This window comes from Narcine bancroftii, chromosome 8 (assembly GCF_036971445.1).
Source record: "Narcine bancroftii isolate sNarBan1 chromosome 8, sNarBan1.hap1, whole genome shotgun sequence".
Lineage (NCBI taxonomy): Eukaryota > Metazoa > Chordata > Chondrichthyes > Torpediniformes > Narcinidae > Narcine > Narcine bancroftii.
In genome coordinates, this window is record NC_091476.1 from 66,447,426 (window position 1) to 66,472,382 (window position 24,957).

The window sequence follows — 24,957 nt, forward strand, 5'->3', positions numbered from 1 at the left end:
AGGGGACTGAGTGGGAAACAAGGGGGAGTGAGTCCTTGCAGGGGACTGGGTGGGAGGGAATCCTTGCAGGGGACTGGGCGGGAGAGAAGTGGAGGGAATCCTTGCAGAGGACTGGGTGTAAGAGAAGGGAATGGAATCCTTGCAGGGGACTGGGTGGGAGGGAATCCTTGTAGGGACTGGGCGAGATAGAATGGGAGGGAATCCTTGCAAGGGATTGGGTGTGGGAGAAGGGGGGATGGAACCCTTGCAAGGGGCTGAGTGGGAGAGAAAGTGGAGGGAATCCTTGCAGGGGACTGGGTGGGGGGAATGGGACAGAATCCTTGCAGGAGACTGGGTGGGAGGGAACACTTGCAGGGGACTGGGCGGGACAGAAGACGAGGGAATCCTTGCAGGGGACTGGGTGGGAGAGAAGGGGAGGGAATCCTTGCAGGGGACTTGGTGCAAGAGAAGGGAATGGAATCCTTGCAGGGGACTGGGTGGGAGGGAATCCTTGCAGGGAGTGTGTGGGAGGGAATGGGACGGAATCCTTGCAGGGGACTGGGTGGGAAGGAAGGGGATGGAATCCTTGCAGGGGACTGGGTGGGCGAGAAGGGGAGCGAATCCTTGCAGTGGACTGGGTGGGAGAGAAGGGGAGGGAATCCTTGCAGGGGACAGGGTGGGAGAGAAGGGGGAGGGAATCCTTTCATTCGACTGGGCAGGAGAGAAGGGGATGGAATCCTTGCAGTGGACTGGGTGGGGGGGAATGAGACGGAATCCTTGCAGGGGACTGGGTGGGAGGTAAGGGGATGGAATCCTTGCAGGGGACTGGGTGGGAGGGAACACTTGCAGGGGACTGGGCGGGAGAGAAGTGGAGGGAATCCTTGCAGGGGACTGGGTGCAAGAGAAGGGAATGGAATCCTTGCAGGGGACTGGCTGGGAGAGAAGGGGGGTGGGAATCCTTGCAGGGGACTGAGTGGGAAACAAGGGGGAGTGAGTCCTTGCAGGGGACTGGGTGGGAGGGAATCCTTGCAGGGGACTGGGCGGGAGAGAAGTGGAGGGAATCCTTGCAGGGGACTGGGTGTAAGAGAAGGGAATGGAATCCTTGCAGGGGACTGGGTGGGAGGGAATCCTTGTAGGGACTGGGCGAGATAGAAGGGGAGGGAATCCTTGCAAGGGATTGGGTGGGGGAGAAGGGGGGATGGAACCCTTGCAAGGGACTGAGTGGGAGAGAAAGTGGAGGGAATCATTGCAGGGGACTGGGTGGGGGGAATGGGACAGAATCCTTGCAGGAGACTGGGTGTGAGGGAACACTTGCAGGGGACTGGGCGGGAGAGAAGACGAGGGAATCCTTGCAGGGGACTGGGTGGTAGGGAATCCTTGCAGGGGACTGGGTGGGAGGGAATCCTTGCAGGTGGCTGGGCGGGAGATAAGGCGAGGGAATCCTTGTAGGGCACTGGGTGCAAGAGAGGGAAATGGAATCCTTCCAGGGGAATGGGTGGGAGAGAAGGGGAGGGAATCCTTGCAGTGGACTGGGTGGGAGAGAAGGGGAGTGAATCCTTGCAGGGGACAGGGTGGGAGAGAAGGGGGAGGGAATCCTTTCATTCGACTGGGCAGGAGAGAAGGGGATGGAATCCTTGCAGTGGACTGGGTGGGGGGGAATGAGACGGAATCCTTGCAGGGGACTGGGTGGGAGGGAAGGGGATGGAATGCTTGCAGGGGACTGGGTGGGAGGGAACACTTGCAGGGGACTGGGTGCAAGAGAAGGGAATGGAATCCTTGCAGGGGACTGGCTGGGAGAGAAGGGGGGAGGGAATCCTTGCAGGGGACTGAGTGGGAAACAAGGGGGAGTGAGTCCTTGCAGGGGACTGGGTGGGAGGGAATCCTTGCAGGGGACTGGGCGGGTGAGAAGTGGAGGGAATCCTTGCAGGGGACTGGGTGCAAGAGAAGGGAATGGAATCCTTGCAGGGGACTGGCTGGGAGAGAAGGGGGGAGGGAATCCTTGCAGGGGACTGAGTGGGAAACAAGGGGGAGTGAGTCCTTGCAGGGGACTGGGTGGGAGGGAATCCTTGCAGGGGACTGGGCGGGAGAGAAGTGGAGGGAATCCTTGCAGGGGACTGGGTGTAAGAGAAGGGAATGGAATCCTTGCAGGAGACTGGGTGGGAGGGAATCCTTGTAGGGACTGGGCGAGATAGAAGGGGAGGGAATCGTTGCAAGGGATTGGGTGGGGGAGAAGGGGGGATGGAACCCTTGCAAGGGACTGAGTGGGAGAGAAAGTGGAGGGAATCATTGCAGGGGACTGGGTGGGGGGAATGGGACAGAATCCTTGCAGGAGACTGGGTGTGAGGGAACACTTGCAGGGGACTGGGCGGGAGAGAAGACGAGGGAATCCTTGCAGGGGACTGGGTGGTAGGGAATCCTTGCAGGGGACTGGGTGGGAGGGAATCCTTGCAGGTGGCTGGGCGGGAGAGAAGGCGAGGGAATCCTTGTAGGGCACTGGGTGCAAGAGAGGGGAATGGAATCCTTCCAGGGGAATGGATGGGAGAGAAGGGGAGGGAATCCTTGCAGGGGACTGGGTTAGAGGGAAGGGGATGGAATCCTTGCAGGGGACTGGGTGGGAGAGAAAGGGACGGAATCCTTGCAAGGGACTGGGCGGAAGGGAATACTTGGAGGGGACTGGGCCGGAGACAAGAGGAGGGAATCCTTGCAGGGGACTGGGTGGGAGGGAATCCTTGCAGGGGACTAGGCGGGACAGAAGTGGAGGGAATCCTTGCAGGGGACTGGGTGAAAGAGAAGAGAATGAAATCCTTCCAAGGGAATGAGTGGGAGAGAAGAGAAGGGAATCCTTGCAGGGGACTGGGTGGGAGGGAAGGGGATGGAATCTTTGCAGGGGACTGGGTGGGAAAGAAAGGGAGGGAATTCTTGCAAGGGACTGGGTGTGAGAGAATCCTTGCAGGGGACTGGCTGGGAGAGAAGTGGGGAGGGAATCCTTGCAGGGGACTGGGTGGGAGGGAATCCTTGCAGGGGACTGAGCGGGAGAGAAGTGGAGGGAATTCTAGCAGGGGACTGGGTGCAAGAGAAGGGAAATGAATCTTTGCAGGGGACTGGGAGGGAGGGAATCCTTGCAGGGACTGGACGAGATAGAAGGGGAGGGAATCCTTGCAGGGGACTGGGTGGGAGAGAAGGGGGTATGAAACCCTTGTAAGGCACTGGGTGGGAGAGAAAGGGGAGGGAATCCTTGCATGGGACTGGGTGGGAGGAAATCCTTGCAGGGAACTGGGCTGGAGAGAAGAGGAGGGAATCCTTGCAGGGGACTGGGTGCAAGAGAAGGGGGGAGGGAATCCTTGCAGGGGACTTGGTGGGGGGAAATCCTTGCAGGGGACTAGGCGGGAGAGAAGTGGAGGGAATCCTTGAAGGGGATTGGGTGGGAGAGAAGGGGTGATGGAACCCTTGCAAGGGACTGGGTGGGAGAGAAAGGGAGGGAATCCTTGCAGGGGACTGGGTTGGAGAGAAGGGGGTGGGAATCCTTGCATGGGATTGGGCGGTAGAGAAGGGGATGGAATCCTTGCAGGGGACTGAGTGGGAGAGAAGGGGAGGGAATCCTTGCAGGGGACTGGGTGGGAGGGAAGGGAAATGAATCTTTGCAGGGGACTGGGAGGGAGGGAATCCTTGCAGGGACTGGACGAGATAGAAGGGGAGGGAATCCTTGCAGGGCACTGGGTGGGAGGAAATCCTTGCAGGGGACTGGGTGGGAGGAAATCCTTGCAGGGGACTGGGCTGGAGAGAAGAGGAGGGAATCCTTGCAGGGGACTGGGTGCAAGAGAAGGGGGGAGGAAATCCTTGCAGGGGACTGGGTGGGAGGAAATCCTTGCAGGGGACTAGGCGGGAGAGAAGTGGAGGGAATCCTTGAAGGGGATTGGGTGGGAGAGAAGGGGTGAGGGAACCCTTGCAAGGGACTGGGTGGGAGAGAAAGGGAGGGAATCCTTGCAGGAGACTGGGTTGGAGAGAAGGGGGTGGGAATCCTTGCAGTAAACTGGGCATGAGAGAATGGAATCCTTCCAAGGGAATGGGTGGGAGAGAAGGTGAGGGAATCCTTTCATTGGACTGGGCAGGAGAGAAGGGGATGGAATCCTTGCAGGGGACTGGGTGGGAGGGAATTCTTGCAGGGGACTGGGTGGGAGGGAAGGGGATGGAATCCTTGCAGGGGACTGGGTGGGAGGGAACACTTACAGGGGACTGGGTGGGAGAGAAGTGGAGGGAGTCCTTGCAGGAGATGGGGTGCAAGAGAAGGGGGATGGAATCCTTGCAGGGGACTGGGTGGGAGAGAAGGGGAGGGAATCCTTGCAGGGGACTGAGTGGGAGAGAAGGGGGAAGGAATCCTTGCAGGGGACTGGGTGGGAGGGAACACTTGCAGGGGACTGGGCGGGAAAGAAGAGGAGGGAATCCTTGCAGGGGACTGGGTACCAGAGAAGGGGGATGGAATCCTTGCAGGGGACTGGGTGGGAGGCAATCCTTGCAGTGGACTGGGCGGGAGAGAAGTGGAGGGAATCCTTACAGGGGACTTGGTGCAAGAAAAGGGAATGGAATCCTTGCAGGTGACTGGGTGGGAGGGAATACTTACAGAGACTGGGTGGGAGAGAAAGGGGAGGGAATCCTTGCAGGGGACTGGGTGGGAGGGAATGGGAGGGAATCCTTGCAGGGGACTGGGTGGGAGGGAAGGGGATGGAATCCTTGAAGGCGACTGGGTGGGAGGGAATCCTTGCAGGGGACTGGGCGGGAGAGAAGGGGAGGGAAACCTTGAAGGGGACTGGGTGCAAGAGAAGGGGATGGAATCATTGCAGGGGACTGGGTGGAAGGGAAGGTGATGAAAAACTTGCAGTGGATTGGGTGGGAGAGAAAGGGAGTGAATCCTTCCAGGGGACTGGGTGGGAGGAAAGGGGATGGAATCATTGCAGGGGACTGGGTGGGAGAGAAGGGGAGCGAATCCTTGCAGGGGACTGGGTGGGAGAGAAGGGGAGCGAATCCTTGCAGGGGACTGGGTGGGAGGGAATCCTTGCAGTGGACTGGGCGGGAGTGAAGTGGAGGGAATCCTTGCAGGGGACTTGGTGCAAGAGAAGGGAATGGAATCCTTGCAGGGGACTGGATGGGAGGGAATCCTTGCAGGGACTGGGTGGGAGGGAATGGGACGGAATCCTTGCAGGGGACTGGGTGGGAAGGAAGGGGATGGAATCCTTGCAGGGGACTGGGTGGGTGAGAAGAGGAGCGAATCCTTGCAGGGGACTGGGTGGGAGAGAAGGGGAGGGAATCCTTGTAGGGGACAGGGTGGGAGAGAAGGGGGAGGGAATCCTTTCATTGGACTGGGCAGGAGAGAAGGGGATGGAATCCTTGCAGGGGACTGGGTGGGTGGGAATTCTTGCAGGGGACTGGGCGGGAGAAAAGGGGTGGGAATCCTTGCCGCGGACTGGGTGCTAGAGAAGGGAATGGAATCCTTGCAGGGGACTGGGTGGGAGGGAATGGGATGGAATCCTAGCAGGAGACTGGGTGGGAGAGAAAGGGAGGCAATCCTCGCAGGGGACTGGGTGGGAGAGAAGGGGAGGGAATCATTGCAGGGGACTGGGCGGGAGAGCAGGGTGAGGGAATCCTTGCATGGGACTGGGTGGGAGGAAATCCTTGCAGGGGACTGGGCTGGAGAGAAGAGGAGGGAATCCTTGCAGGGGACTGGGTGCAAGGGAAGGGGGGAGGGAAACCTTGCAGGGGACTGGGTGGGAGGAAATCCTTGCAGGGGACTGGGCGGGAGAGAAGGGGTGATGGAACCCTTGCAAGGGACTGGGTGGGAGAGAAAGGGAGGGAATCCTTGCAGGGGACTGGGTTGGAGAGAAGGGGGTTGGAATCCTTGCAGTAAACTGGGCATGAGAGAAGGCGAGGGAATCCTTGCAGGGGACGGGGTGGGAGAGAAGGGGGGATGGAACCATTGCAAGGGACTGGGTGGGAGAGAAAGGGTGGGAATCCTTGCAGGGGACTGGGTGGGGTTTGAGGGAATGGAATCCTTGCAGGGGACTGGGTGGGAGTGAAAGGGACGGAATCCTTGCAAGGGACTGGGTGGGAGGGAATACTTGGAGGGGACTGGGCGGGAGAGAAGAGGAGGGAATCCTTGCAGGGGACTGGGTGGGAGGGAAACCTTGCAGGTGACTAGGCGGGAGAGAAGTGGAGGGAATCCTTGCAGGGGACTGGGTGCAAGAGAAGGGGGAGGGAATCATTACAGGGGACTGGGTGGGAGGGAATCCTTGCAGCGGAATAGGCGGGAGAGCAGTGGCGGGAAACCTTACAGGGGACTGGGTGCAAGAGAAGGGAATGGAATCCTTGCAGGGGACTGGGTGGGAGGGAATCCTTGCAGGGGATTGGGCGGGAGAGAAGGGGAGGGAATCCTTGCAGGGGACTGGGTGCAAGAGAAGGTGGAGGGAATCCTTGCAGGGGACTGGGTGGGAGGGAATCCTTGCAGCGGACTAGGCGGGAGAGCAGTGGCGGGAATCCTTACAGGGGACTGGGTGCAAGAGAAGGGAATGGAATCCTTGCAGGGGACTGGGTGGGAGGGAATCCTTGCAGCGGAATGGGTGAGAGAGAAGTGGAGGGAATCCTTACAGGGGACTGGGTGCAAGAGAAGTGAATGGAATACGTGCAGGGGACTGGGTGGGAGGGAAGGGGATGGAAAATTTGCAGGGGACTGGCTGGGAGAGAAGGGAATGGAATCCTTGCAGGGGACTGGGTGGGAGGGAAGGGGATGGAAAACTTGCAGGGGACTGGGTGGGAGAGAAAGGGAGGGAATCCTTGCAGGAGACTGGGTGGGAGAGAAGAGGAGGGAATCCTTGCAGGGGACTGGCTGGGAGAGAAGGGGGGAGGGAATCCTTGCAGGGGACTGAGTGGGAGAGAAGGGGGAAGGAATCCTTGCAGGGGACTGGGTGGGAGGGAACACTTGCAGGGGACTGGGCGGGAAAGAAGAGGAGGGAATCCTTGCAGGGGACTGGGTGCAAGAGAAGGGGGATGGAATCCTTGCAGGGGACTGGGTGGGAGGCAATCCTTGCAGTGGACTGGGCGGGAGAGAATTGGAGGGAATCCTTACAGGGGACTGGGTGCAAGAAAAGGGAATGGAATCCTTGCAGGTGACTGGGTGGGAGGGAATACTTACAGGGACTGGGTGGGAGAGAAAGGGGAGGGAATCCTTGCAGGGGACTGGGTGGGAGAGAAGGCGAGGGCATTCTTGCAGGGGTCCGGCTGGGTGAGAAGGGGAAAGAATCCTTGCAGGGGACTGGGTGGGAGGGAATACTTGCAGGGGACTGGGCGTGAGAGAAGGGGAGGGAATCCTTGCAGGGGACTGGGTGCAAGAGAAGGGAATGGAATCCTTGCAGGGGACTGGGTGGGAGGGAATCCTTGCAGGGGACTGGGCGTGAGAGAAGGGGAGGGAATCCTTGCAGGGGACTGGGTGCAAGAGAAGGGAATGGAATCCTTGCAGGGGCATGGGTGGGAGGGAAGGGGATGGGATCCTTGCAGGGGACTGGGTGGGAGAGAAAGGGAGGGAATCCTTGCAAGGGACTGGGTGGGAGAGAAGGCGTGGGCATTCTTGCAGGGGTCCGGCTGGGAGAGAAGGGGAAAGAATCCTTGCAGGGGACTGGGTGGGAGGGAATACTTGCAGGGGACTGGGCGTGAGAGAAGGGGAGGGAATCCTTGCAGGGGACTGGGTGCAAGAGAAGGGAATGGAATCCGTGCAGGGGCCTGTGTGGGAGGGAAGGGGATGGAATCCTTGCTGGGACTGGGCTGGATAGAAGGGGAGGGAATCCTTGCAGGGGAGTGGGTGGGAGAGAAGGGGAGATGGAACCCTTGCAAGGGTCTGGGTGGGAGAGAAAGGGGAGGGAATCCTTGCAGGGAACTGGGTGGGAGGGAATCCTTGCAGGGACTGGGCGGGATAGATGGGGAGGGAATCATTGCAGGGGACTGGGTGGGAGAGAAGGGTAGATGGAACCCTTGCAAGGGACTGGGTGGGAGAGAAAGGGGATGGAATCCTTGCAGGGGACTGGGTGGGAGAGAAGGGGAAAGAATCCTTGCAGGGGACTGGGTGGGAGGGAATCCTTGCAGGGGACTGGGTGTGAGAGAAGGGGAGGGAATCCTTGCAGGGGACTGGGTGAAAGAGAAGGGAATGGAATCTTTGCAGGGGCCTGTGTGGGAGGGACGGGGATGGCATCCTTGCTGGGACTAGGCAGGATAGAAGGGGAGGGAATCCTTGCAGGGGACTGGGTGGGAGAGAAGGGGAGATTGAACCCTTGCAAGGGTCTGGGTGGGAGAGAAAGGGGAGGGAATCCTTGCAGGGGAATGGGTGGGGGGGAATGGGAGGGAATCCTCCCCGGGGACTGTGTGGGAGAGAACGTGCAGGAATCCTTGCAGGGGACTGGGTGGGAGGGAAGGCGGGGGTATCCTTGCAAGGGACTGGGTGGGAGGTAAAGGGATGGTATCCTTGTAGGGGACTGGGAGGGAGTGAAGGGGACGGAATCATTGCAGGGATTGGGTGAGAAAGAAGGGGAGGGAGTCCTTTCAGGGGACTGGGTGGGAGAGAAGGGGGAGAAAATCCTTTTATGGGACTGGGCGGGTGAGAAGGGGATGGAATCCTTGCAGGGGGCTGCATGGGAGGGAATCCTTGCAGTGCACTGGGCAGGAGAGTAGGGGAGTGAGTCCTTGCTGGGGACTGGGTGAAAGAGAAGAGAATGGAATTCTTGCAGGGGATTGGGTGGGAGGGAATCCTTGCAGGGGACTGGGTAGGAGAATAGCGGGAGGGAATCCTTGCAGGGGACTGGGCGGGAGAGAAGGGTATGGAATCCTTGCAGGGGACTGTGTGGGAGGGAATCCTTGCAGGGGACTGGGCGGGACAGAAGGGGGGGGAATCCTTGCAGGGGACTGGGTGCAAGGGAAGGGAATGGAATCTTTGCATGTGACTGGGTGGGAGGGAATCCTTGCAGGGGACTGGGTGAGAAAGAAGGGGAGGGAGCCCTTGCAGGGGACTGGGTGGGAGAGAAGGGGGAGGGAATCATCCTTGCAGGGGACTTGGTGGGACGGAATCCTTGCAGGGGACTGAGTGCGAGGGAATCCTTGCAGGGTACTGGGTGGAAGAGAAGTGGAGGGAAACCTTGAAGGGGACTGTGTGCAAGAGAAGGGAATGGAATCCTTGCAGTGGAATGGGCGGGAGAGAAGGGTAGGGAATCCTTGCAGGGGAGTGGGTGGGAGAGAAGGGGGCGGGAATCCTTGCAGGGTACGGGGTGGGAGAGAACGGGGAGGGAATCCTTGCATGGGACTGGGCGGTAGAGAAGGGGATGGAATCCTTGCAGTGGACTGGGTGGGAGAGAAGGGGAGGGAATCCATGCAGGGTACGGGGTGGGAGAGAACGGGGAGGGAATCCTTGCATGGGATTGGGCGGTAGAGAAGGGGATGGAATCCTTGCAGGGGACTGAGTGGGAGAGAAGGGGAGGGAATCCTTGCAGGGGACTGGGTGGGAGGGAAGGGAAATGAATCTTTGCAGGGGACTGGGAGGGAGGGAATCCTTGCAGGGACTGGACGAGATAGAAGGGGAGGGAATCCTTGCAGGGCACTGGGTGGGAGGAAATCCTTGCAGGGGACTGGGTGGGAGGAAATCCTTGCAGGGGACTGGGCTGGAGAGAAGAGGAGGGAATCCTTCCAGGGGACTGGGTGCAAGAGAAGGGGGGAGGAAATCCTTGCAGGGGACTGGGTGGGAGGAAATCCTTGCAGGGGACTAGGCGGGAGAGAAGTGGAGGGAATCCTTGAAGGGAATTGGGTGGGAGAGAAGGGGTGAGGGAACTCTTGCAAGGGACTGGGTGGGAGAGAAAGGGAGGGAATCCTTGTAGGGCACTGGGTGCAAGAGAGGGGACTGGAATCCTTCCAGGGGAATGGGTTGGAGAGAAGGGGAGGGAATCCCTGCAGGGGACTGGGTTAGAGGGAAGGGGATGGAATCCTTGCAGGGGACTGGGTGGGAGGGAATCCTTGCAGGGGACTGGGTGTGAGGGAATCCTTGCAGGGGACTAGGCGGGAGAGAAGTGGAGGGAATCCTTGCAGGGGACTGGGTGCAAGAGAAGGTAATGGAATCCTTCCAGGGGAATGGGTGGGAGGGAATCCTTGCAGGGGGCTGGGCGGGAAAGAAGTGGAGGGAATCTTTGCGGGGGACTGGGTGAAAGAGAAGAGAATGAAATCCTTCCAAGGGAATGAGTGGGAGAGAAGAGAAGGGAATCCTTGCAGGGGACTGGGTGGGAGGGAAGGGGATGGAATCTTTGCAGGGGACTGGGTGGGAGAGGAAGGGAGGGAATCCTTGTAGGGCACTGGGTGCAAGAGAGGGGACTGGAATCCTTCCAGGGGAATGGGTTGGAGAGAAGGGGAGGGAATCCTTGCAGGGGACTGGGTTAGAGGGAAGGGGATGGAATCCTTGCAGGGGACTTGGTGGGAGAGAAAGGGACGGAATCCTTGCAAGGGACTGTGTGGGAGGGAATACTTGGAGGGGACTGGGTGGGAGAGAAGAGGAGGGAGTCCTTGCAGGGGACTGGGTGGGAGGGAATCCTTGCAGGGGACTGGGTGCAAGAGAAGGGGGGAGGGAATCCTTGCAGGGGACTGGGTGGGGGGAAATCCTTGCAGGGGACTAGGCGGGAGAGAAGTGGAGGGAATCCTTGAAGGGGATTGGGTGGGAGAGAAGGGGTGATGGAACCCTTGCAAGGGAGTGGGTGGGAGAGAAAGGGAGGGAATCCTTGCAGGGGACTGGGTTGGAGAGAAGGGGGTGGGAATCCTTGCAGTAAACTGGGCATGAGAGAATGGAATCCTTCCAAGGGAATGGGTGGGAGAGAAGGGGAGGGAATCCTTTCATTGGACTGGGCAGGAGAGAAGGGGATGGAATCCTTGAAGGGGACTGGGTGGGAGGGAATTCTTGCAGGGGACTGGGTGGGAGGGAAGGGGATGGAATCCTTGCAGGGGACTGGGTGGGAGGGAACACTTGCAGGGGACTGGGCGGGAGAGAAGTGGAGGGAGTCCTTGCAGGGGACTGGGTGCAAGAGAAGAGAATGAAATCCTTCCAAGGGAATGAGTGGGAGAGAATAGAAGGGAATCCTTGCAGGGGACTGGGTGGGAGAGAAGGGGAGATGAAACCCTGGCAAGGGACTGGGTGGGAGAGAAAGGGGAGGGTATCCTTGCAGGGGACTGGGTGGGGGGGAATGGGACGGAATCCTTGCAGGGGACTGGGTGGGAGGTAAGGGGATGGAATCCTTGCAGGGGACTGGGTGGGAGGGAACACTTGCAGGGGACTGGGCGGGAGAGAAGTGGAGGGAATCCTTGCAGGGGACTGGGTGTAAGAGAAGGGAATGGAATTCTTGCAGGGGACTGGGTGGGAGGGAATCCTTGTAGGGACTGGGCGAGATAGAAGGGGAGGGAATCCTTGCAAGGGATTGGGTGGGGGAGAAGGGGGGATGGAACCCTTGCAAGGGACTGAGTGCGAGAGAAAGTGGAGGGAATCCTTGCAGGGGACTGGGTGGGTGGAATGGGACAGAATCCTTGCAGGAGACTGGGTGGGAGGGAACACTTGCAGGGGACTGGGCGGGAGAGAAGACGAGGGAATCCTTGCAGGGGACTGGGTGGGAGGGAATCCTTGCAGGGGACTGGGTGGGAAAGAAGTGGAGGGAATCCTTGCAGGGGACTGGGTGCAAGAGAAGAGAATGGAATCCTTCCAAGGGAATGGGTGGGTGAGAAGGGGAGGGAATTCTTTCATTGGACTGGGCAGGAGAGAAGGGGATGGAATCCTTGCAGGGGACTGGGTGGGAGGGAATTCTTGCAGGGGACTGGGCGGGAGAATAGGGGTGGGAATCCTTGCTGGGGACTGGGTGCAAGAGAAGGGAATGGAATCCTTACAGGGGACTGGGTGGGAGGGACGGGGATGGAATCCTAGCAGGAGACTGGGTGGGAGAGAAAGGGAGGGAATCCTCGCAGGGGACTGGGTGGGAGAGAAGGGGAGGGAATCCTTGCAGGGGAAAGGGCAGGAGAGAAGGTTAGGGAATCCTTGCAGGGGACTGGCTGGGAGAGAAGGGGGGAGGGTATCCTTGCAGGGGACTGGGTGGGAGAGAAGGGTGAGGGAATCCTTGCATGGGACTGGGTGGGAGGAAATCCTTGCAGTGGACTGGGCGGGAGTGAAGTGGAGGGAATCCTTGCAGGGGACTTGGTGCAAGAGATGGGAATGGAATCCTTGCAGGGGACTGGATGGGAGGGAATCCTTGCAGGGACTGGGTGGGAGGGAATGGGACGGAATCCTTGCAGGGTACTGGGTGGGAAGGAAGGAAGGTGATGGAATGCTTGCAGGGGACTGGGTGGGCGAGAAGGGGAGCGAACCCTTGCAGGGGACTGGGTGGGAGAGAAGGGGAGGGAATCCTTGCAGGGGACAGGGTGGGAGAGAAGGGGGAGGGAATACTTTCATTGGAATGGGCAGGAGAGAAGGGGATGGGATCCTTGCAGGGGACTGGGTGGGAGGGAATTCTTGCAGGGGACTGGGCGGGAGAAAAGGGGTGGGAATCCTTGCCGGGGACTGGGTGGGAGAGAAGGGGAGGGAATCCTTGCAGGGGACTGGGTGGGAGGGAAGGGGGTAGGGTATCCTTGCAGGGGACTGGGTGGGAGAGAAGGGTGAGGGAATCCTTGCATGGAACTAGGTGGGAGGAAATCCTTGCAGGGGACTGGGCTGGAGAGTAGAGGAGGGAATCCTTGCAGGGGACTGGGTGCAAGAGAAGGGGGGAGGGAATCCTTGCAGGGGACTGGGTGGGAGTGAAGAGAGATGGAATCCTTGCAGGGGACAGGGTGGGAGAGAAGGGGAGGGATTCTTGCAGGGTACTGAGTTGGAGAGAGGGGAGGGAATCCTTGCTGGGGACTGGGTGAGAAAGACGGGTAGGGAGTCCTTGCAGGGGACTGGGTGGGAGAGAAGGGGGAGGGAATCCTTTCATGGGGCTGGGCGGGAGAGAAGGGGATGGAATCCTTGCAGGGGACTGGGTGGGAGGGAATCCTTGCAGGTGACTGGGCGGTAGAGAAGGCGAGGGAATCCTTGTAGGGCACTGGGTGCAAGAGAGGGGAATGGAATCCTTCCAGGGGAATGGGTGGGAGAGAAGGGGAGGGAATCCTTGCAGGGGACTGGGTTAGAGGGAAGGGGATGGAATCCTTGCAGGGGACTGGGTGGGAGAGAAAGGGACGGAATCCTTGCAAGGGACTGGGTGGAAAGGAATACTTGGAGGGGACTGGGCGGGAGAGAAGAGGAGGGAATCCTTGCAGGGGACTGGGTGGGAGGGAATCCTTGCAGGGGATTAGGCGGGAGAGAAGTGGAGGGAATCCTTGCAGGGGACTGGGTGCAAGAGAAGGGAATGGAATCCTTCCAGGGGAATGGGTGGGAGGGAATCCTTGCAGGGGGCTGGGCGGGAAAGAAGTGGAGGGAATCCTTGCAGTGGACTGGGTGAAAGAGAAGAGAATGAAATCCTTCCAAGGGAATGAGTGGGAGAGAAGAGAAGGGAATCCTTGCAGGGGACTGGGTGGGAGGGAAGGGGATGGATTCTTTGCAGGGGACTGGCTGGGAGAGAAGGGGGGAGGGAATCCTTGCAGGGGACTGAGTGGGAGAGAAGGGGGAGGGAATCCTTGCAGGGGACTGGGTGGGAGAGAATCCTTGCAGGGGACTGAGCGGGAGAGAAGTGGAGGGAATTCTAGCAGGTGACTGGGTGCAAGAGAAGGGAAATGAATCTTTACAGGTGACTGGAAGGGAGGGAATCCTTGCAGGGACTGGACGAGATAGATGGGGAGGGAATCCTTGCAGGGGACTGGGTGGGAGAGAAGGGGGAATGAAACCCTTGCATGGGACTGGGTGGGAGAGAAAGGGGAGGGAATCCTTGGAGGGGACTTGGTGGGAGGGAAGGGGATGGAATCCTTGCAGGTGACTGGGTGGGAGGGAACACTTGCAGGGGACTGGGCGGGAGAGAAGTGGAGGGAGTCCTTGCAGGGGACTGGGTGCAAGAGAAGGGAATGGAATCCTTCTAGGGGAATGGGTGGGAAGGAATCCTTGCAGGGGGCTGGGCAGGAAAGAAGTGGAGGGAATCCTTGCAGGGGACTGGGTGGGAGGGAACACTTGCAGGGGACTGGGCGGGAGAGAAGTGGAGGGAGTCCTTGCAGGGGACTGGGTGCAAGTGAAGAGAAGGGAATCCTTGCAGGGGAATGGGTGGGAGAGAAGGGGGGATGGAACCCTTGCAAGGGACTGGGTGGGAGAGAAAGGGGAGGGAATCCTTGCAGGGGACTGGGTGCATGAAAAGGGAATGGAATCCTTGCAGTTGACTGGGTGGGAGGGAATACTTACAGGGACTGGGTGGGAGAGAAAGGGGAGGGAATCCTTGCAGGGGACTGGGTGGGAGGGAATGGGAGGGAATCCTTGCAGGGGACTGGGTGGGAGGGATGGGGATGGAATCCTTGCAGGGGACTGGGTGGGAGGGAAGGGGATGGAATCCTTGAAGGCGACTGGGTGGGAGGGAATCCTTGCAGGGGACTGGGTGGGAGAGAAGGGGAGGGAATCCTTGCAGGGGACTGGGTGCAAGAGAAGGGAATGGAATCATTGCCGGGGACTGGGTGGTAGGGAAGGGGATGAAAAACTTGCAGGGGACTGGGTGGGAGAGAAAGGGAGTGAATCCTTGCAGGGGACTGGGTTGGAGAGAAGGGGGTGGGAATCCTTGCAGTAAACTGGGCATGAGAGATGGCGAGGGAATCCTTGCATGGGACTGGGTGGGAGAGAAGGGGGGATGGAACCCTTGCAAGGGACTGGGTGGGAGAGAAAGGGTGGGAATCCTTGCAGGGGACTGGGTGGGAGATGAGGGAATGGAATCCTTGCAGGGGACTGGGAGGGAGGGAAGGCGAGGGATTCCTTGCAGGGGACTGGGTGGGAGCGAAGAGGGATGGAATCCTTGCAGGGGACAGGGTGGGAGAGAAGGGGAGGGATTCTTGCAGGGTTCTGAGTTGGGGAGAGGGGAGGGAATCCTTGCTGGGGACTGGGTGAGAAAGAAGGGTAGGGAGTCCTTGCAGGGGACTGGGTGGGAGAGAAGGGGGAGGGAATCCTTTCATGGGGCTGGGCGGGAGAGAAGGGGATGGAATCCTTGCAGGGGACTGGGTGGGAGGGAATCCTTGCAGGTGACTGGGCGGGAGAGAAGGCGAGGGAATCCTTGTAGGGCACTGGGTGCCTGAGAGGGGAATAGAATCCTTCCAGGGGAATGGGTGGGAGGGAAGGGGATAGAATCCTTGCAGGGGACTGGGTGGGAGAGAAAGGGACGGAATCCTTGCAAGGGACTGGGTGGGAGGGAATACTTGGAGGGGACTGGGCGGGAGAGAAGAGGAGGGAATCCTTGCAGGGGACTGGGTGGGAGGGAATCCTTGCAGGGGACTAGGCGGGAGAGAAGTGGAGGGAATCCTTGCAGGGGACTGGGTGCAAGAGAAGGAAATGGAATCCTTCCAGGGGAATGGGTGGGAGGGAATCCTTGCAGGGGGCTGGGCGGGAAAGAAGTGGAGGGAATCCTTGCAGGGGACTGGGTGAAAGAGAAGAGAATTAAATCCTTCCAAGGGAATGAGTGGGAGAGAAGAGAAAGGAATCCTTGCAGGGGACTGGGTGGGAGGGAAGGGGATTGAATCTTTGCAGGGGACTGGGTGGGAGAGAAAGGGAGGGAATTCTTGCAAGGGACTGGTTGCGAGAGAAGGGGAGGGAATCCTTGCAGGGGACTGGCTGGGAGAGAAGGGGGGAGGGATTTTTTGTAGGGGACTGAGTGGGAGAGAAGGGGGAGGGAATCCTTGCAGGGGACTGTGTGGGAGGGAATCCTTGCAGGGGACTGAGCGGGAGAGAAGGGGAGGGAATCCTTGCAGGGGACTGGGTGGGAGAGAAGGGGAGGGAATCCTTGCAGGGGACTGGGTGGGAGGGAATCCTTACAGGGGACTGGGTGGGAGAGAAGGGGAGCGAATCCTTGCAGGGGACTGGGTGGGAGAGAAGGGGAGGGAATCCTTGCAGGGGACTGGGTGGGAGGGAATCCTTGCAGCGGACTGGTTGGGAGAGAAGTGGAGGGAATCGTTACAGGGGTCTGGGTGCAAGTGAAGGGAATGGAATACGTGCAGGGGACTGGGTGGGAGGGAAGGGGATGGAAAACTTGCAGGGGACTGGCTGGGAGAGAAGGGAATGGATTCCTTGCAGGGGACTGGGTGTGAGGGAAGGGGATGGAAAACTTGCAGGGAACTGGGTGGGAGAGAAAGGGAGGGAATCCTTGCAGGGGACTGGGTGGGAGAGAAGGGGAGGGAATCCTTGCAGGGGACTGGCTGGGAGAGAAGTGGGGAGTGTTAGAAATTAAAGTACCTTTAAAGAAATTGCTCGAGACAAAAATTGAGAACAAAGAACATTTATTACTACAACAATGCAAAGTTGGGTGCTTCCCCTTACCCTGGGAATACACACATACACTGGGGCTCACCCAACTTTTATACAGTCAATTTCAGTATCAGAGTGCCCTCCCCCTTACATTCTTCTGCCCCCTGGATGGGTTTGGCATAGGCAATCCTTCCTGCCTACGTGCAGTTTCAGTACACTTGGAGGACCAGGGGGTATCCTGTGGGTGCCCCATCATGTCATTGTCCTTATTCACACCTTCCTGATTCTCTGGGCTACAGTTTCTTGATATGCAGAGTTGACTCATTCTATCTAGGGTTGGCTAATTTCATATGTATAAATCTGTGTATGGTTAGCTAATTAGAAATGTATGACTTGGTACTTCTGTCCAGGGCTAGGAGACCCTTATCTGATCCAGACTACCTCAACTTCCTACATTCTATTGTACCTTACCATTCCTTATCTTAGTCCTATGGTCTTGTCACAAAGACTAGAAGATTCTTATGTTAATCGTGCTGACTCTGCTTTCCTGCATCCTAAGCCCCAAGCTTATCCTGTTTGAACTGGTTACAGCCATTTACTGATGAACTTTAGTTTCTTCCATGTTCATAATTTTAGATCAATTTTCCCATCTCTCACAATCCTCACTTTTCTTTTAGATCAGTAATACTGATCTTTCAAGTGTAAGGTGTAGTTTTACCCAGCTGGTCAATAACCGAAATGTAACACCTGTGTAAAGTCTTTAGGTAGGGGAGCACCATGAAGGTCAGAGTAGCGAGTCCAGCTGCTTATTAGAGTTGTGAGTATCAGGCTCCAGTTCTCAGTAAAGAGTCTAGTCCATCCCACATCAGTCCGAAGTTGCCACGTCTGAACATGGGCATGGGCAGAATCACGTTGAAACATTGAAGCAGTGTCTTTAACCGCCCGACTTTTGTAAGCATTGTCCTGACGAAGTCTGTGAGAAACGCTGCCTTCAGCAGCGAACGAGTAGCAGTAGTCAGGCGGTTCCGTTGAATTGTGGCTAGTATCTGATGTCCTCTTCAGCCCCGAACCCTAGGGCCACCGATCTCCGAAGGCTGTTTGGAGCCTGATATTAAAGTGTCAAGCAGCTCACGTTGTTGGAAACTGGTACTCACCTTCACGGGGTGATGAAAAGAGACCAAGCTGGGGGGGATTGTTTCTTGTGATTTAACTGTGTGTTGCAGCTTGTCTGCTAACATTAGCATATGTATCATTGAACTTGTGAGTTGCAGCCTGTCTGTGTACATTAGCATATGTATTAACTCTCTCTCTCTGCTACATGTACAATCCTGACTACCATTCTGTCTGTCTTTGTCCCACCATGTCCTTTGTGCTATCGCTTCAAAACTCCTTTCTTTAATACCTGTGTAGGCTAAGATACAAATTAGATGTACTCCACTAAAGCTGTTCAGTTCCCCTGGTCCGTATTGGAATCCCTTGTTAACCCATATTCCACTATGACTATACATTAAATCCATGCCCTGTCTACATTCTAAAGGAGCACAATTGTAACCTCTGCTGCCCCTATTCCAGGGGGACTTAAAACATAGCGAGTACTGAAGTGACATATCCATTTAACGAACAATATTCCAAAAAAATGAATAAACAACAATAAAAGTAAAACCCATTGAAAACAGCAACAAAATACAACAATAACTGAATAAACAACGATAAATGTAAAACCCATTAAAATACGGCAATAAAAATACAACAATAACTGTATAAACCATTAAAATACGACAATAAAAAATACAACAATAACTGTATAAACCATTAAAATACGACAATAAAAATACAACAATAACTGTATAAACCATTAAAATACAACAATAAAAAATACAACAATAACTGTATAAACCATTAAAATACAACAATAAATGTAACATTACGGCACTTTGTCACGGCGCAGTGTAAGTTTCAGGTCTGAAGGATGAGGAACTGCACGCCAGGTTGGGGGTTGAATCTGTGTGTCGTGATGTTGTGGTTCAGAAGCTGGTTTAATTCTTTGAATGTGGGTCCAGCCTTTCTCTCTTGTTCTTACTGCGGTGTCTGTAATTAAAAGTACACAGAAGGGACCATCCCAGGCAGGTTTTAGTTGATCCTCTTGCCATTCTTTTACATATAACCAATCACTAGATTTTAATAAAATGAATAACAATCTGACTTTCCTTTGTGTTAGTGTAAAAATTGTAAAATGAAACACAAACCATATTTGCATGGGTTTTGAATATGTTAGACCTTATTAAAATGCAGTTGGAGCTGCTTGTCTGTATGGGGCACAACCCTCCAATTTGTTAGAGTGAGTACATAACAGACATTGCAGCACAAGAGAACTTGAAACATATTCAACCTTTAGTTCTGCCTTAAGTAAAATGCCTTGTGCCACAGCTCACAGGAGCTGGCCTTATTTAAAACAGTCTGTAAAACAGGCACCAAAAAAAAGTTAAAAGATGTTCTTATGAAGATTGCACACACAATAATTTAAGTACAGGCTAGTTTCTATTATATTCCACTTAAAAGTTCTGCTGCATGAATCCTGGAGCTTGTGGAGTCATTATTGAATCAAGAAATATTGGTGCCATGCCAATCTCATTCTAACATGCCAATTTCTCCAGTCCTTAAGTCAAGATGTACTGAATAGCATCTGGTACAAGATCTGTGAGTTCTTAATGATATTATTCTTATGCACCCAATTGTTCTGAACTATGCCACCAATTTAAATCATATTCCACCTATTGCAGTACTCACACAGCACCATAGACCAGTTCGCAGGTTTATTTCTCCATTAAGCTGAATCCAGTTGCGCAGGGTTTACCTCCGTGATTATTTACAATGTAACTTCTGCACTACCGGATTTAAATATAAACCTGATGAATGGGGGCAATACAGAGAAATTGTGCCGAGGCATTAATTTCACTCCGGAGGAAAATGCACCAGAGAAATGAATGATTAAACTTATAGGAATCCCCATAGGAATCCCCAGAGGTATCTTTATTCTCCAGAGGTGGGTGATCTTTAAACTCACGGACCTTGACTGCTGAATGTGTAGAAGAAATGTACTAAATGTATTGATAGGGCTCCATACCTCTAACTGCAAGACAAGAGCCTGAAGCCTCAATTTCAAGTGCCACAGTGCACTTAAAGGGACATGCACACTCCCCCTTCAACTGGCTGATCCAGCCACTTTACACATCAGATCCTTTCTTTATCTCACATACACTTAAAGTTAAGATGTATAGAACTCACCCTATTTGCGCAAACATTTCTCCCTGGAAATGTTATAACATCACTCAACTCTCAGGTAATCCTTGTGCAAAATCACATTTGAATACAATTTATTTCATAAATTGGAATTAACTGGTAGTTAAATTCGCTAATTCTACAGTATTGAAAAACGATCATTTATGACATTTAATTTTTAGCATGAATTTTAATCAATATTGGTCAGTGACTGAAGTGGGAAGTCGTGATTTATGAAATTATCTCTGGTCTCTACTCTCCCACTCCCGACGCTTCTCCCAACATTCAGGAGCTGGCACACAGTCCCTGCCTTTTTCATGTTACTCATCTACTATTACTTTAACTGCTTGCATCAAAATGTTAGCCTTTGCTTTCTGCTTATCCTCAGATGTCTGGACAAATGCTTTTTGTGTGATCTGTAGAAGCTGGGTTATTCCCTGCTCATGCCAATTTTCTGTCTTTTGTAATTTTCTCCTAATGTCTGGGGCTGAGTTGGTAACAAAACCTGTTAGTATCAATTGTTCCCCTGCTGGGGATTCTATGTCGAGACCCCCATATTGTATATATATTTGGTTCCAAAAATTGGTCTAACTGTTCGGCACATCCCTGGGGATCTTCTATCAGGGAGGTCAGTTCTTTCTTAAAGTTACGCACTTCAGTACTGGTCAGGGGCACATTTACGAAACCGAGACCCTCTCCCATGGGAACTTCCCGCAGTGAACACTTGCAGGGGACTGGGCGGGAGAGAAGACGAGGGAATCCTTCAGGGGACTGGGTGGTAGGGAATCCTTGCAGGGTACTGGGTGGGAGAGAAGGGGGAGGGAATCCTTTCATGCGGCTGGGCGGGAGAGAAGGGGATGGAATCCTTGCAGGGGACTGGGTGGGAGGGAATCCTTGCAGGTGACTGGGCGGGAGAGAATGCGAGGGAATCCTTGTAGGGCACTGGGTGCAAGAGAGGGGAATGGAATCCTTCCAGGGGAATGGGTGGGAGAGAAGGGGAGGGAATCCTTGCAGGGGACTGGGTTCGAGTGAAGGGGATGGAATCCTTGCAGGGGACTGGGTGGGGGAGAAAGGGACGGAATCCTTGCAAGGGACTGGGTGGGAGGGAATACTTGGAGGGGACTGGGCGGGAGAGAAGAGGAGGGAATCCTTGCAGGGGACTGGGTGGGAGGGAATCCTTGCAGGGGACTAGGCGGGAGAGAAGTGGAGGGAATCCTTGCAGGGGACTGTGTGCAAGAGAAGGGAATGGAATCCTTCCAGGGGAATGGGTGGGAGGGAATCCTTGCAGGGGGCTGGGCGGGAAAGAAGTGGAGGGAATCCTTGCAGGGGACTGGGTGAAAGAGAAGAGAATGAAATCCTTCCAAGGGAATGAGTGGGAGAGAAGAGAAGGGAATCCTTGCAGGGGACTGGGTCGGATGGAAGGGGACGGAATCTTTGCAAGGGACTGGGTGGGAGAGAAAGGGAGGGAATTCTTGCAAGGGACTGGGTGCGAGAGAAGGGGAGGGAATCCTTGCAGGGGACTGGCTGGGAGAGAAGGGGGGAGGGAATCCTTGCAGGGGACTGGGTGGGAGGGAATCCTTGCAGGGGACTGAGCGGGAGAGAAGTGGAGGGAATTCTAGCAGGGGACTGGATGCAAGAGAAGGGAAATGAATCTTTGCAGGGGACTGGGAGGGAGGGAATCCTTGCAGGGACTGGACGAGATAGAAAGGGAGGGAATCCTTGCAGGGGACTGGGTTGGAGAGAAGGGGGTGGGAATCCTTGCAGTAAACTGGGCATGAGAGAAGGCTAGGGAATCCTTGCAGGGGACTGGGTGGGAGAGAAGGGGGGATGGAACCCTTGCAAGGAACTGGGTGGGAGAGAAAGGGGATGGAATCCTTGCAGGGGACAGGGTGGGAGAGAAGGGGAGGGATTCTTGCAGGGTACTGAGTTGGAGAGAGGGGAGGGAATCCTTGCTGGGGACTGGGTGGAAGAGAAGTGGAGGGAAACCTTGAAGGGGACTGTGTGCAAGAGAAGGGAATGGAATCCTTGCAGTGGAATGGGCGGGAGAGAAGGGTAGGGAATCCTTGCAGGGGAGTGGGTGGGAGAGAAGGGGGCGGGAATCCTTGCAGGGTACGGGTTGGGAGAGAACGGGTAGGGAATCCTTGCATGGGACTGGGCGGTAGAGAAGGGGATGGAATCCTTGCAGTGGACTGGGTGGGAGAGAAGGGGAGGGAATCCATGCAGGGTACGGGGTGGGAGAGAACGGGGAGGGAATCCTTGCATGGGATTGGGCGGTAGAGAAGGGGATGGAATCCTTGCAGGGGACTGAGTGGGAGAGAAGGGGAGGGAATCCTTGCAGGGGACTGGGTGGGAGGGAAGGGAAATGAATCTTTGCAGGGGACTGGGAGGGAGGGAATCCTTGCAGGGACTGGACGAGATAGAAGGGGAGGGAATCCTTGCAGGGCACTGGGTGGGAGGAAATCCTTGCAGGGGACTGGGTGGGAGGAAATCCTTGCAGGGGACTGGGCTGGAGAGAAGAGGAGGGAATCCTTGCAGGGGACTGGGTGCAAGAGAAGGGGGGAGGAAATCCTTGCAGGGGACTGGGTGGGAGGAAATCCTTGCAGGGGACTAGGCGGGAGAGAAGTGGAGGGAATCCTTGAAGGGGATTGGGTGGGAGAGAAGGGGTGAGGGAACCCTTGCAAGGGACTGGGTGGGAGAGAAAGGGAGGGAATCCTTGCAGGAGACTGGGTTGGAGAGAAGGGGGTGGGAATCCTTGCAGTAAACTGGGCATGAGAGAATGGAATCCTTCCAAGGGAATGGGTGGGAGAGAAGGTGAGGGAATCCTTTCATTGGACTGGGCAGGAGAGAAGGGGATGGAATCCTTGCAGGGGACTGGGTGGGAGGGAATTCTTGCAGGGGACTGGGTGGGAGGGAAGGGGATGGAATCCTTGCAGGGGACTGGGTGGGAGGGAACACTTACAGGGGACTGGGTGGGAGAGAAGTGGAGGGAGTCCTTGCAGGAGACGGGGTGCAAGAGAAGGGGGATGGAATCCTTGCAGGGGACTGGGTGGGAGAGAAGGGGAGGGAATCCTTGCAGGGGACTGGCTGGGAGAGAATGGGGGAGGGAATCCTTGCAGGGGACTGAGTGGGAGAGAAGGGGGAAGGAATCATTGCAGGGGACTGGGTGGGAGGGAACACTTGCAGGGGACTGGGCGGGAAAGAAGAGGAGGGAATCCTTGCAGGGGACTGGGTACCAGAGAAGGGGGATGGAATCCTTGCAGGGGACTGGGTGGGAGGCAATCCTTGCAGTGGACTGGGCGGGAGAGAAGTGGAGGGAATCCTTACAGGGGACTTGGTGCAAGAAAAGGGAATGGAATCCTTGCAGGTGACTGGGTGGGAGGGAATACTTACAGAGACTGGGTGGGAGAGAAAGGGGAGGGAATCCTTGCAGGGGACTGGGTGGGAGGGAATGGGAGGGAATCCTTGCAGGGGACTGGGTGGGAGGGAAGGGGATGGAATCCTTGAAGGCGACTGGGTGGGAGGGAATCCTTGCAGGGGACTGGGCGGGAGAGAAGGGGAGGGAAACCTTGAAGGGGACTGGGTGCAAGAGAAGGGGATGGAATCATTGCAGGGGACTGGGTGGAAGGGAAGGTGATGAAAAACTTGCAGTGGATTGGGTGGGAGAGAAAGGGAGTGAATCCTTCCAGGGGACTGGGTGGGAGGAAAGGGGATGGAATCATTGCAGGGGACTGGGTGGGAGAGAAGGGGAGCGAATCCTTGCAGGGGACTGGGTGGGAGAGAAGGGGAGCGAATCCTTGCAGGGGACTGGGTGGGAGGGAATCCTTGCAGTGGACTGGGCGGGAGTGAAGTGGAGGGAATCCTTGCAGGGGACTTGGTGCAAGAGAAGGGAATGGAATCCTTGCAGGGGACTGGATGGGAGGGAATCCTTGCAGGGACTGGGTGGGAGGGAATGGGACGGAATCCTTGCAGGGGACTGGGTGGGAAGGAAGGGGATGGAATCCTTGCAGGGGACTGGGTGGGTGAGAAGAGGAGCGAATCCTTGCAGGGGACTGGGTGGGAGAGAAGGGGAGGGAATCCTTGTAGGGGACAGGGTGGGAGAGAAGGGGGAGGGAATCCTTTCATTGGACTGGGCAGGAGAGAAGGGGATGGAATCCTTGCAGGGGACTGGGTGGGTGGGAATTCTTGCAGGGGACTGGGCGGGAGAAAAGGGGTGGGAATCCTTGCCGCGGACTGGGTGCAAGAGAAGGGAATGGAATCCTTGCAGGGGACTGGGTGGGAGGGAATGGGATGGAATCCTAGCAGGAGACTGTGTGGGAGAGAAAGGGAGGCAATCCTCGCAGGGGACTGGGTGGGAGAGAAGGGGAGGGAATCATTGCAGGGGACTGGGCGGGAGAGCAGGGTGAGGGAATCCTTGCATGGGACTGGGTGGGAGGAAATCCTTGCAGGGGACTGGGCTGGAGAGAAGAGGAGGGAATCCTTGCAGGGGACTGGGTGCAAGGGAAGGGGGGAGGGAATCCTTGCAGGGGACTGGGTGGGAGGAAATCCTTGCAGGGGACTGGGCGGGAGAGAAGGGGTGATGGAACCCTTGCAAGGGACTGGGTGGGAGAGAAAGGGAGGGAATCCTTGCAGGGGACTGGGTTGGAGAGAAGGGGGTTGGAATCCTTGCAGTAAACTGGGCATGAGAGAAGGCGAGGGAATCCTTGCAGGGGACGGGGTGGGAGAGAAGGGGGGATGGAACCATTGCAAGGGACTGGGTGGGAGAGAAAGGGTGGGAATCCTTGCAGGGGACTGGGTGGGAGTGAAAGGGACGGAATCCTTGCAAGGGACTGGGTGGGAGGGAATACTTGGAGGGGACTGGGCGGGAGAGAAGAGGAGGGAATCCTTGCAGGGGACTGGGTGGGAGGGAATCCTTGCAGGGGACTAGGCGGGAGAGAAGTGGAGGGAATCCTTGCAGGGGACTGGGTGCAAGAGAAGGGGGAGGGAATCATTACAGGGGACTGGGTGGGAGGGAATCCTTGCAGCGGAATAGGCGGGAGAGCAGTGGCGGGAAACCTTACAGGGGACTGGGTGCAAGAGAAGGGAATGGAATCCTTGCAGGGGACTGGGTGGGAGGGAATCCTTGCAGGGGATTGGGCGGGAGAGAAGGGGAGGGAATCCTTGCAGGGGACTGGGTGCAAGAGAAGGTGGAGGGAATCCTTGCAGGGGACTGGGTGGGAGGGAATCCTTGCAGCGGACTAGGCGGGAGAGCAGTGGCGGGAATC

At 56.3% G+C, this 24,957-nt stretch overlaps 1 protein-coding gene across 1 annotated transcript in view; it reads right to left on the reverse strand.

The window, feature by feature from the left end:
- The window catches only part of LOC138742039 (mucin-2-like), a 198,115-nt gene that overhangs the window by 89,140 nt on the left and 84,018 nt on the right, over positions 1 to 24,957 (reverse strand). The window contains exons 26-33 of the mRNA XM_069896231.1: positions 23,262 to 23,386; positions 22,656 to 22,738; positions 20,378 to 20,430; positions 14,944 to 15,251; positions 12,324 to 12,517; positions 7,160 to 7,245; positions 4,773 to 4,897; positions 4,207 to 4,289 (exon numbers count right to left, since the gene is read on the reverse strand). Coding sequence (XP_069752332.1) covers positions 4,207 to 4,289; positions 4,773 to 4,897; positions 7,160 to 7,245; positions 12,324 to 12,517; positions 14,944 to 15,251; positions 20,378 to 20,430; positions 22,656 to 22,738; positions 23,262 to 23,386 — 1,057 coding nt within the window. The remainder of the gene's footprint in view (positions 1 to 4,206; positions 4,290 to 4,772; positions 4,898 to 7,159; positions 7,246 to 12,323; positions 12,518 to 14,943; positions 15,252 to 20,377; positions 20,431 to 22,655; positions 22,739 to 23,261; positions 23,387 to 24,957) is intronic.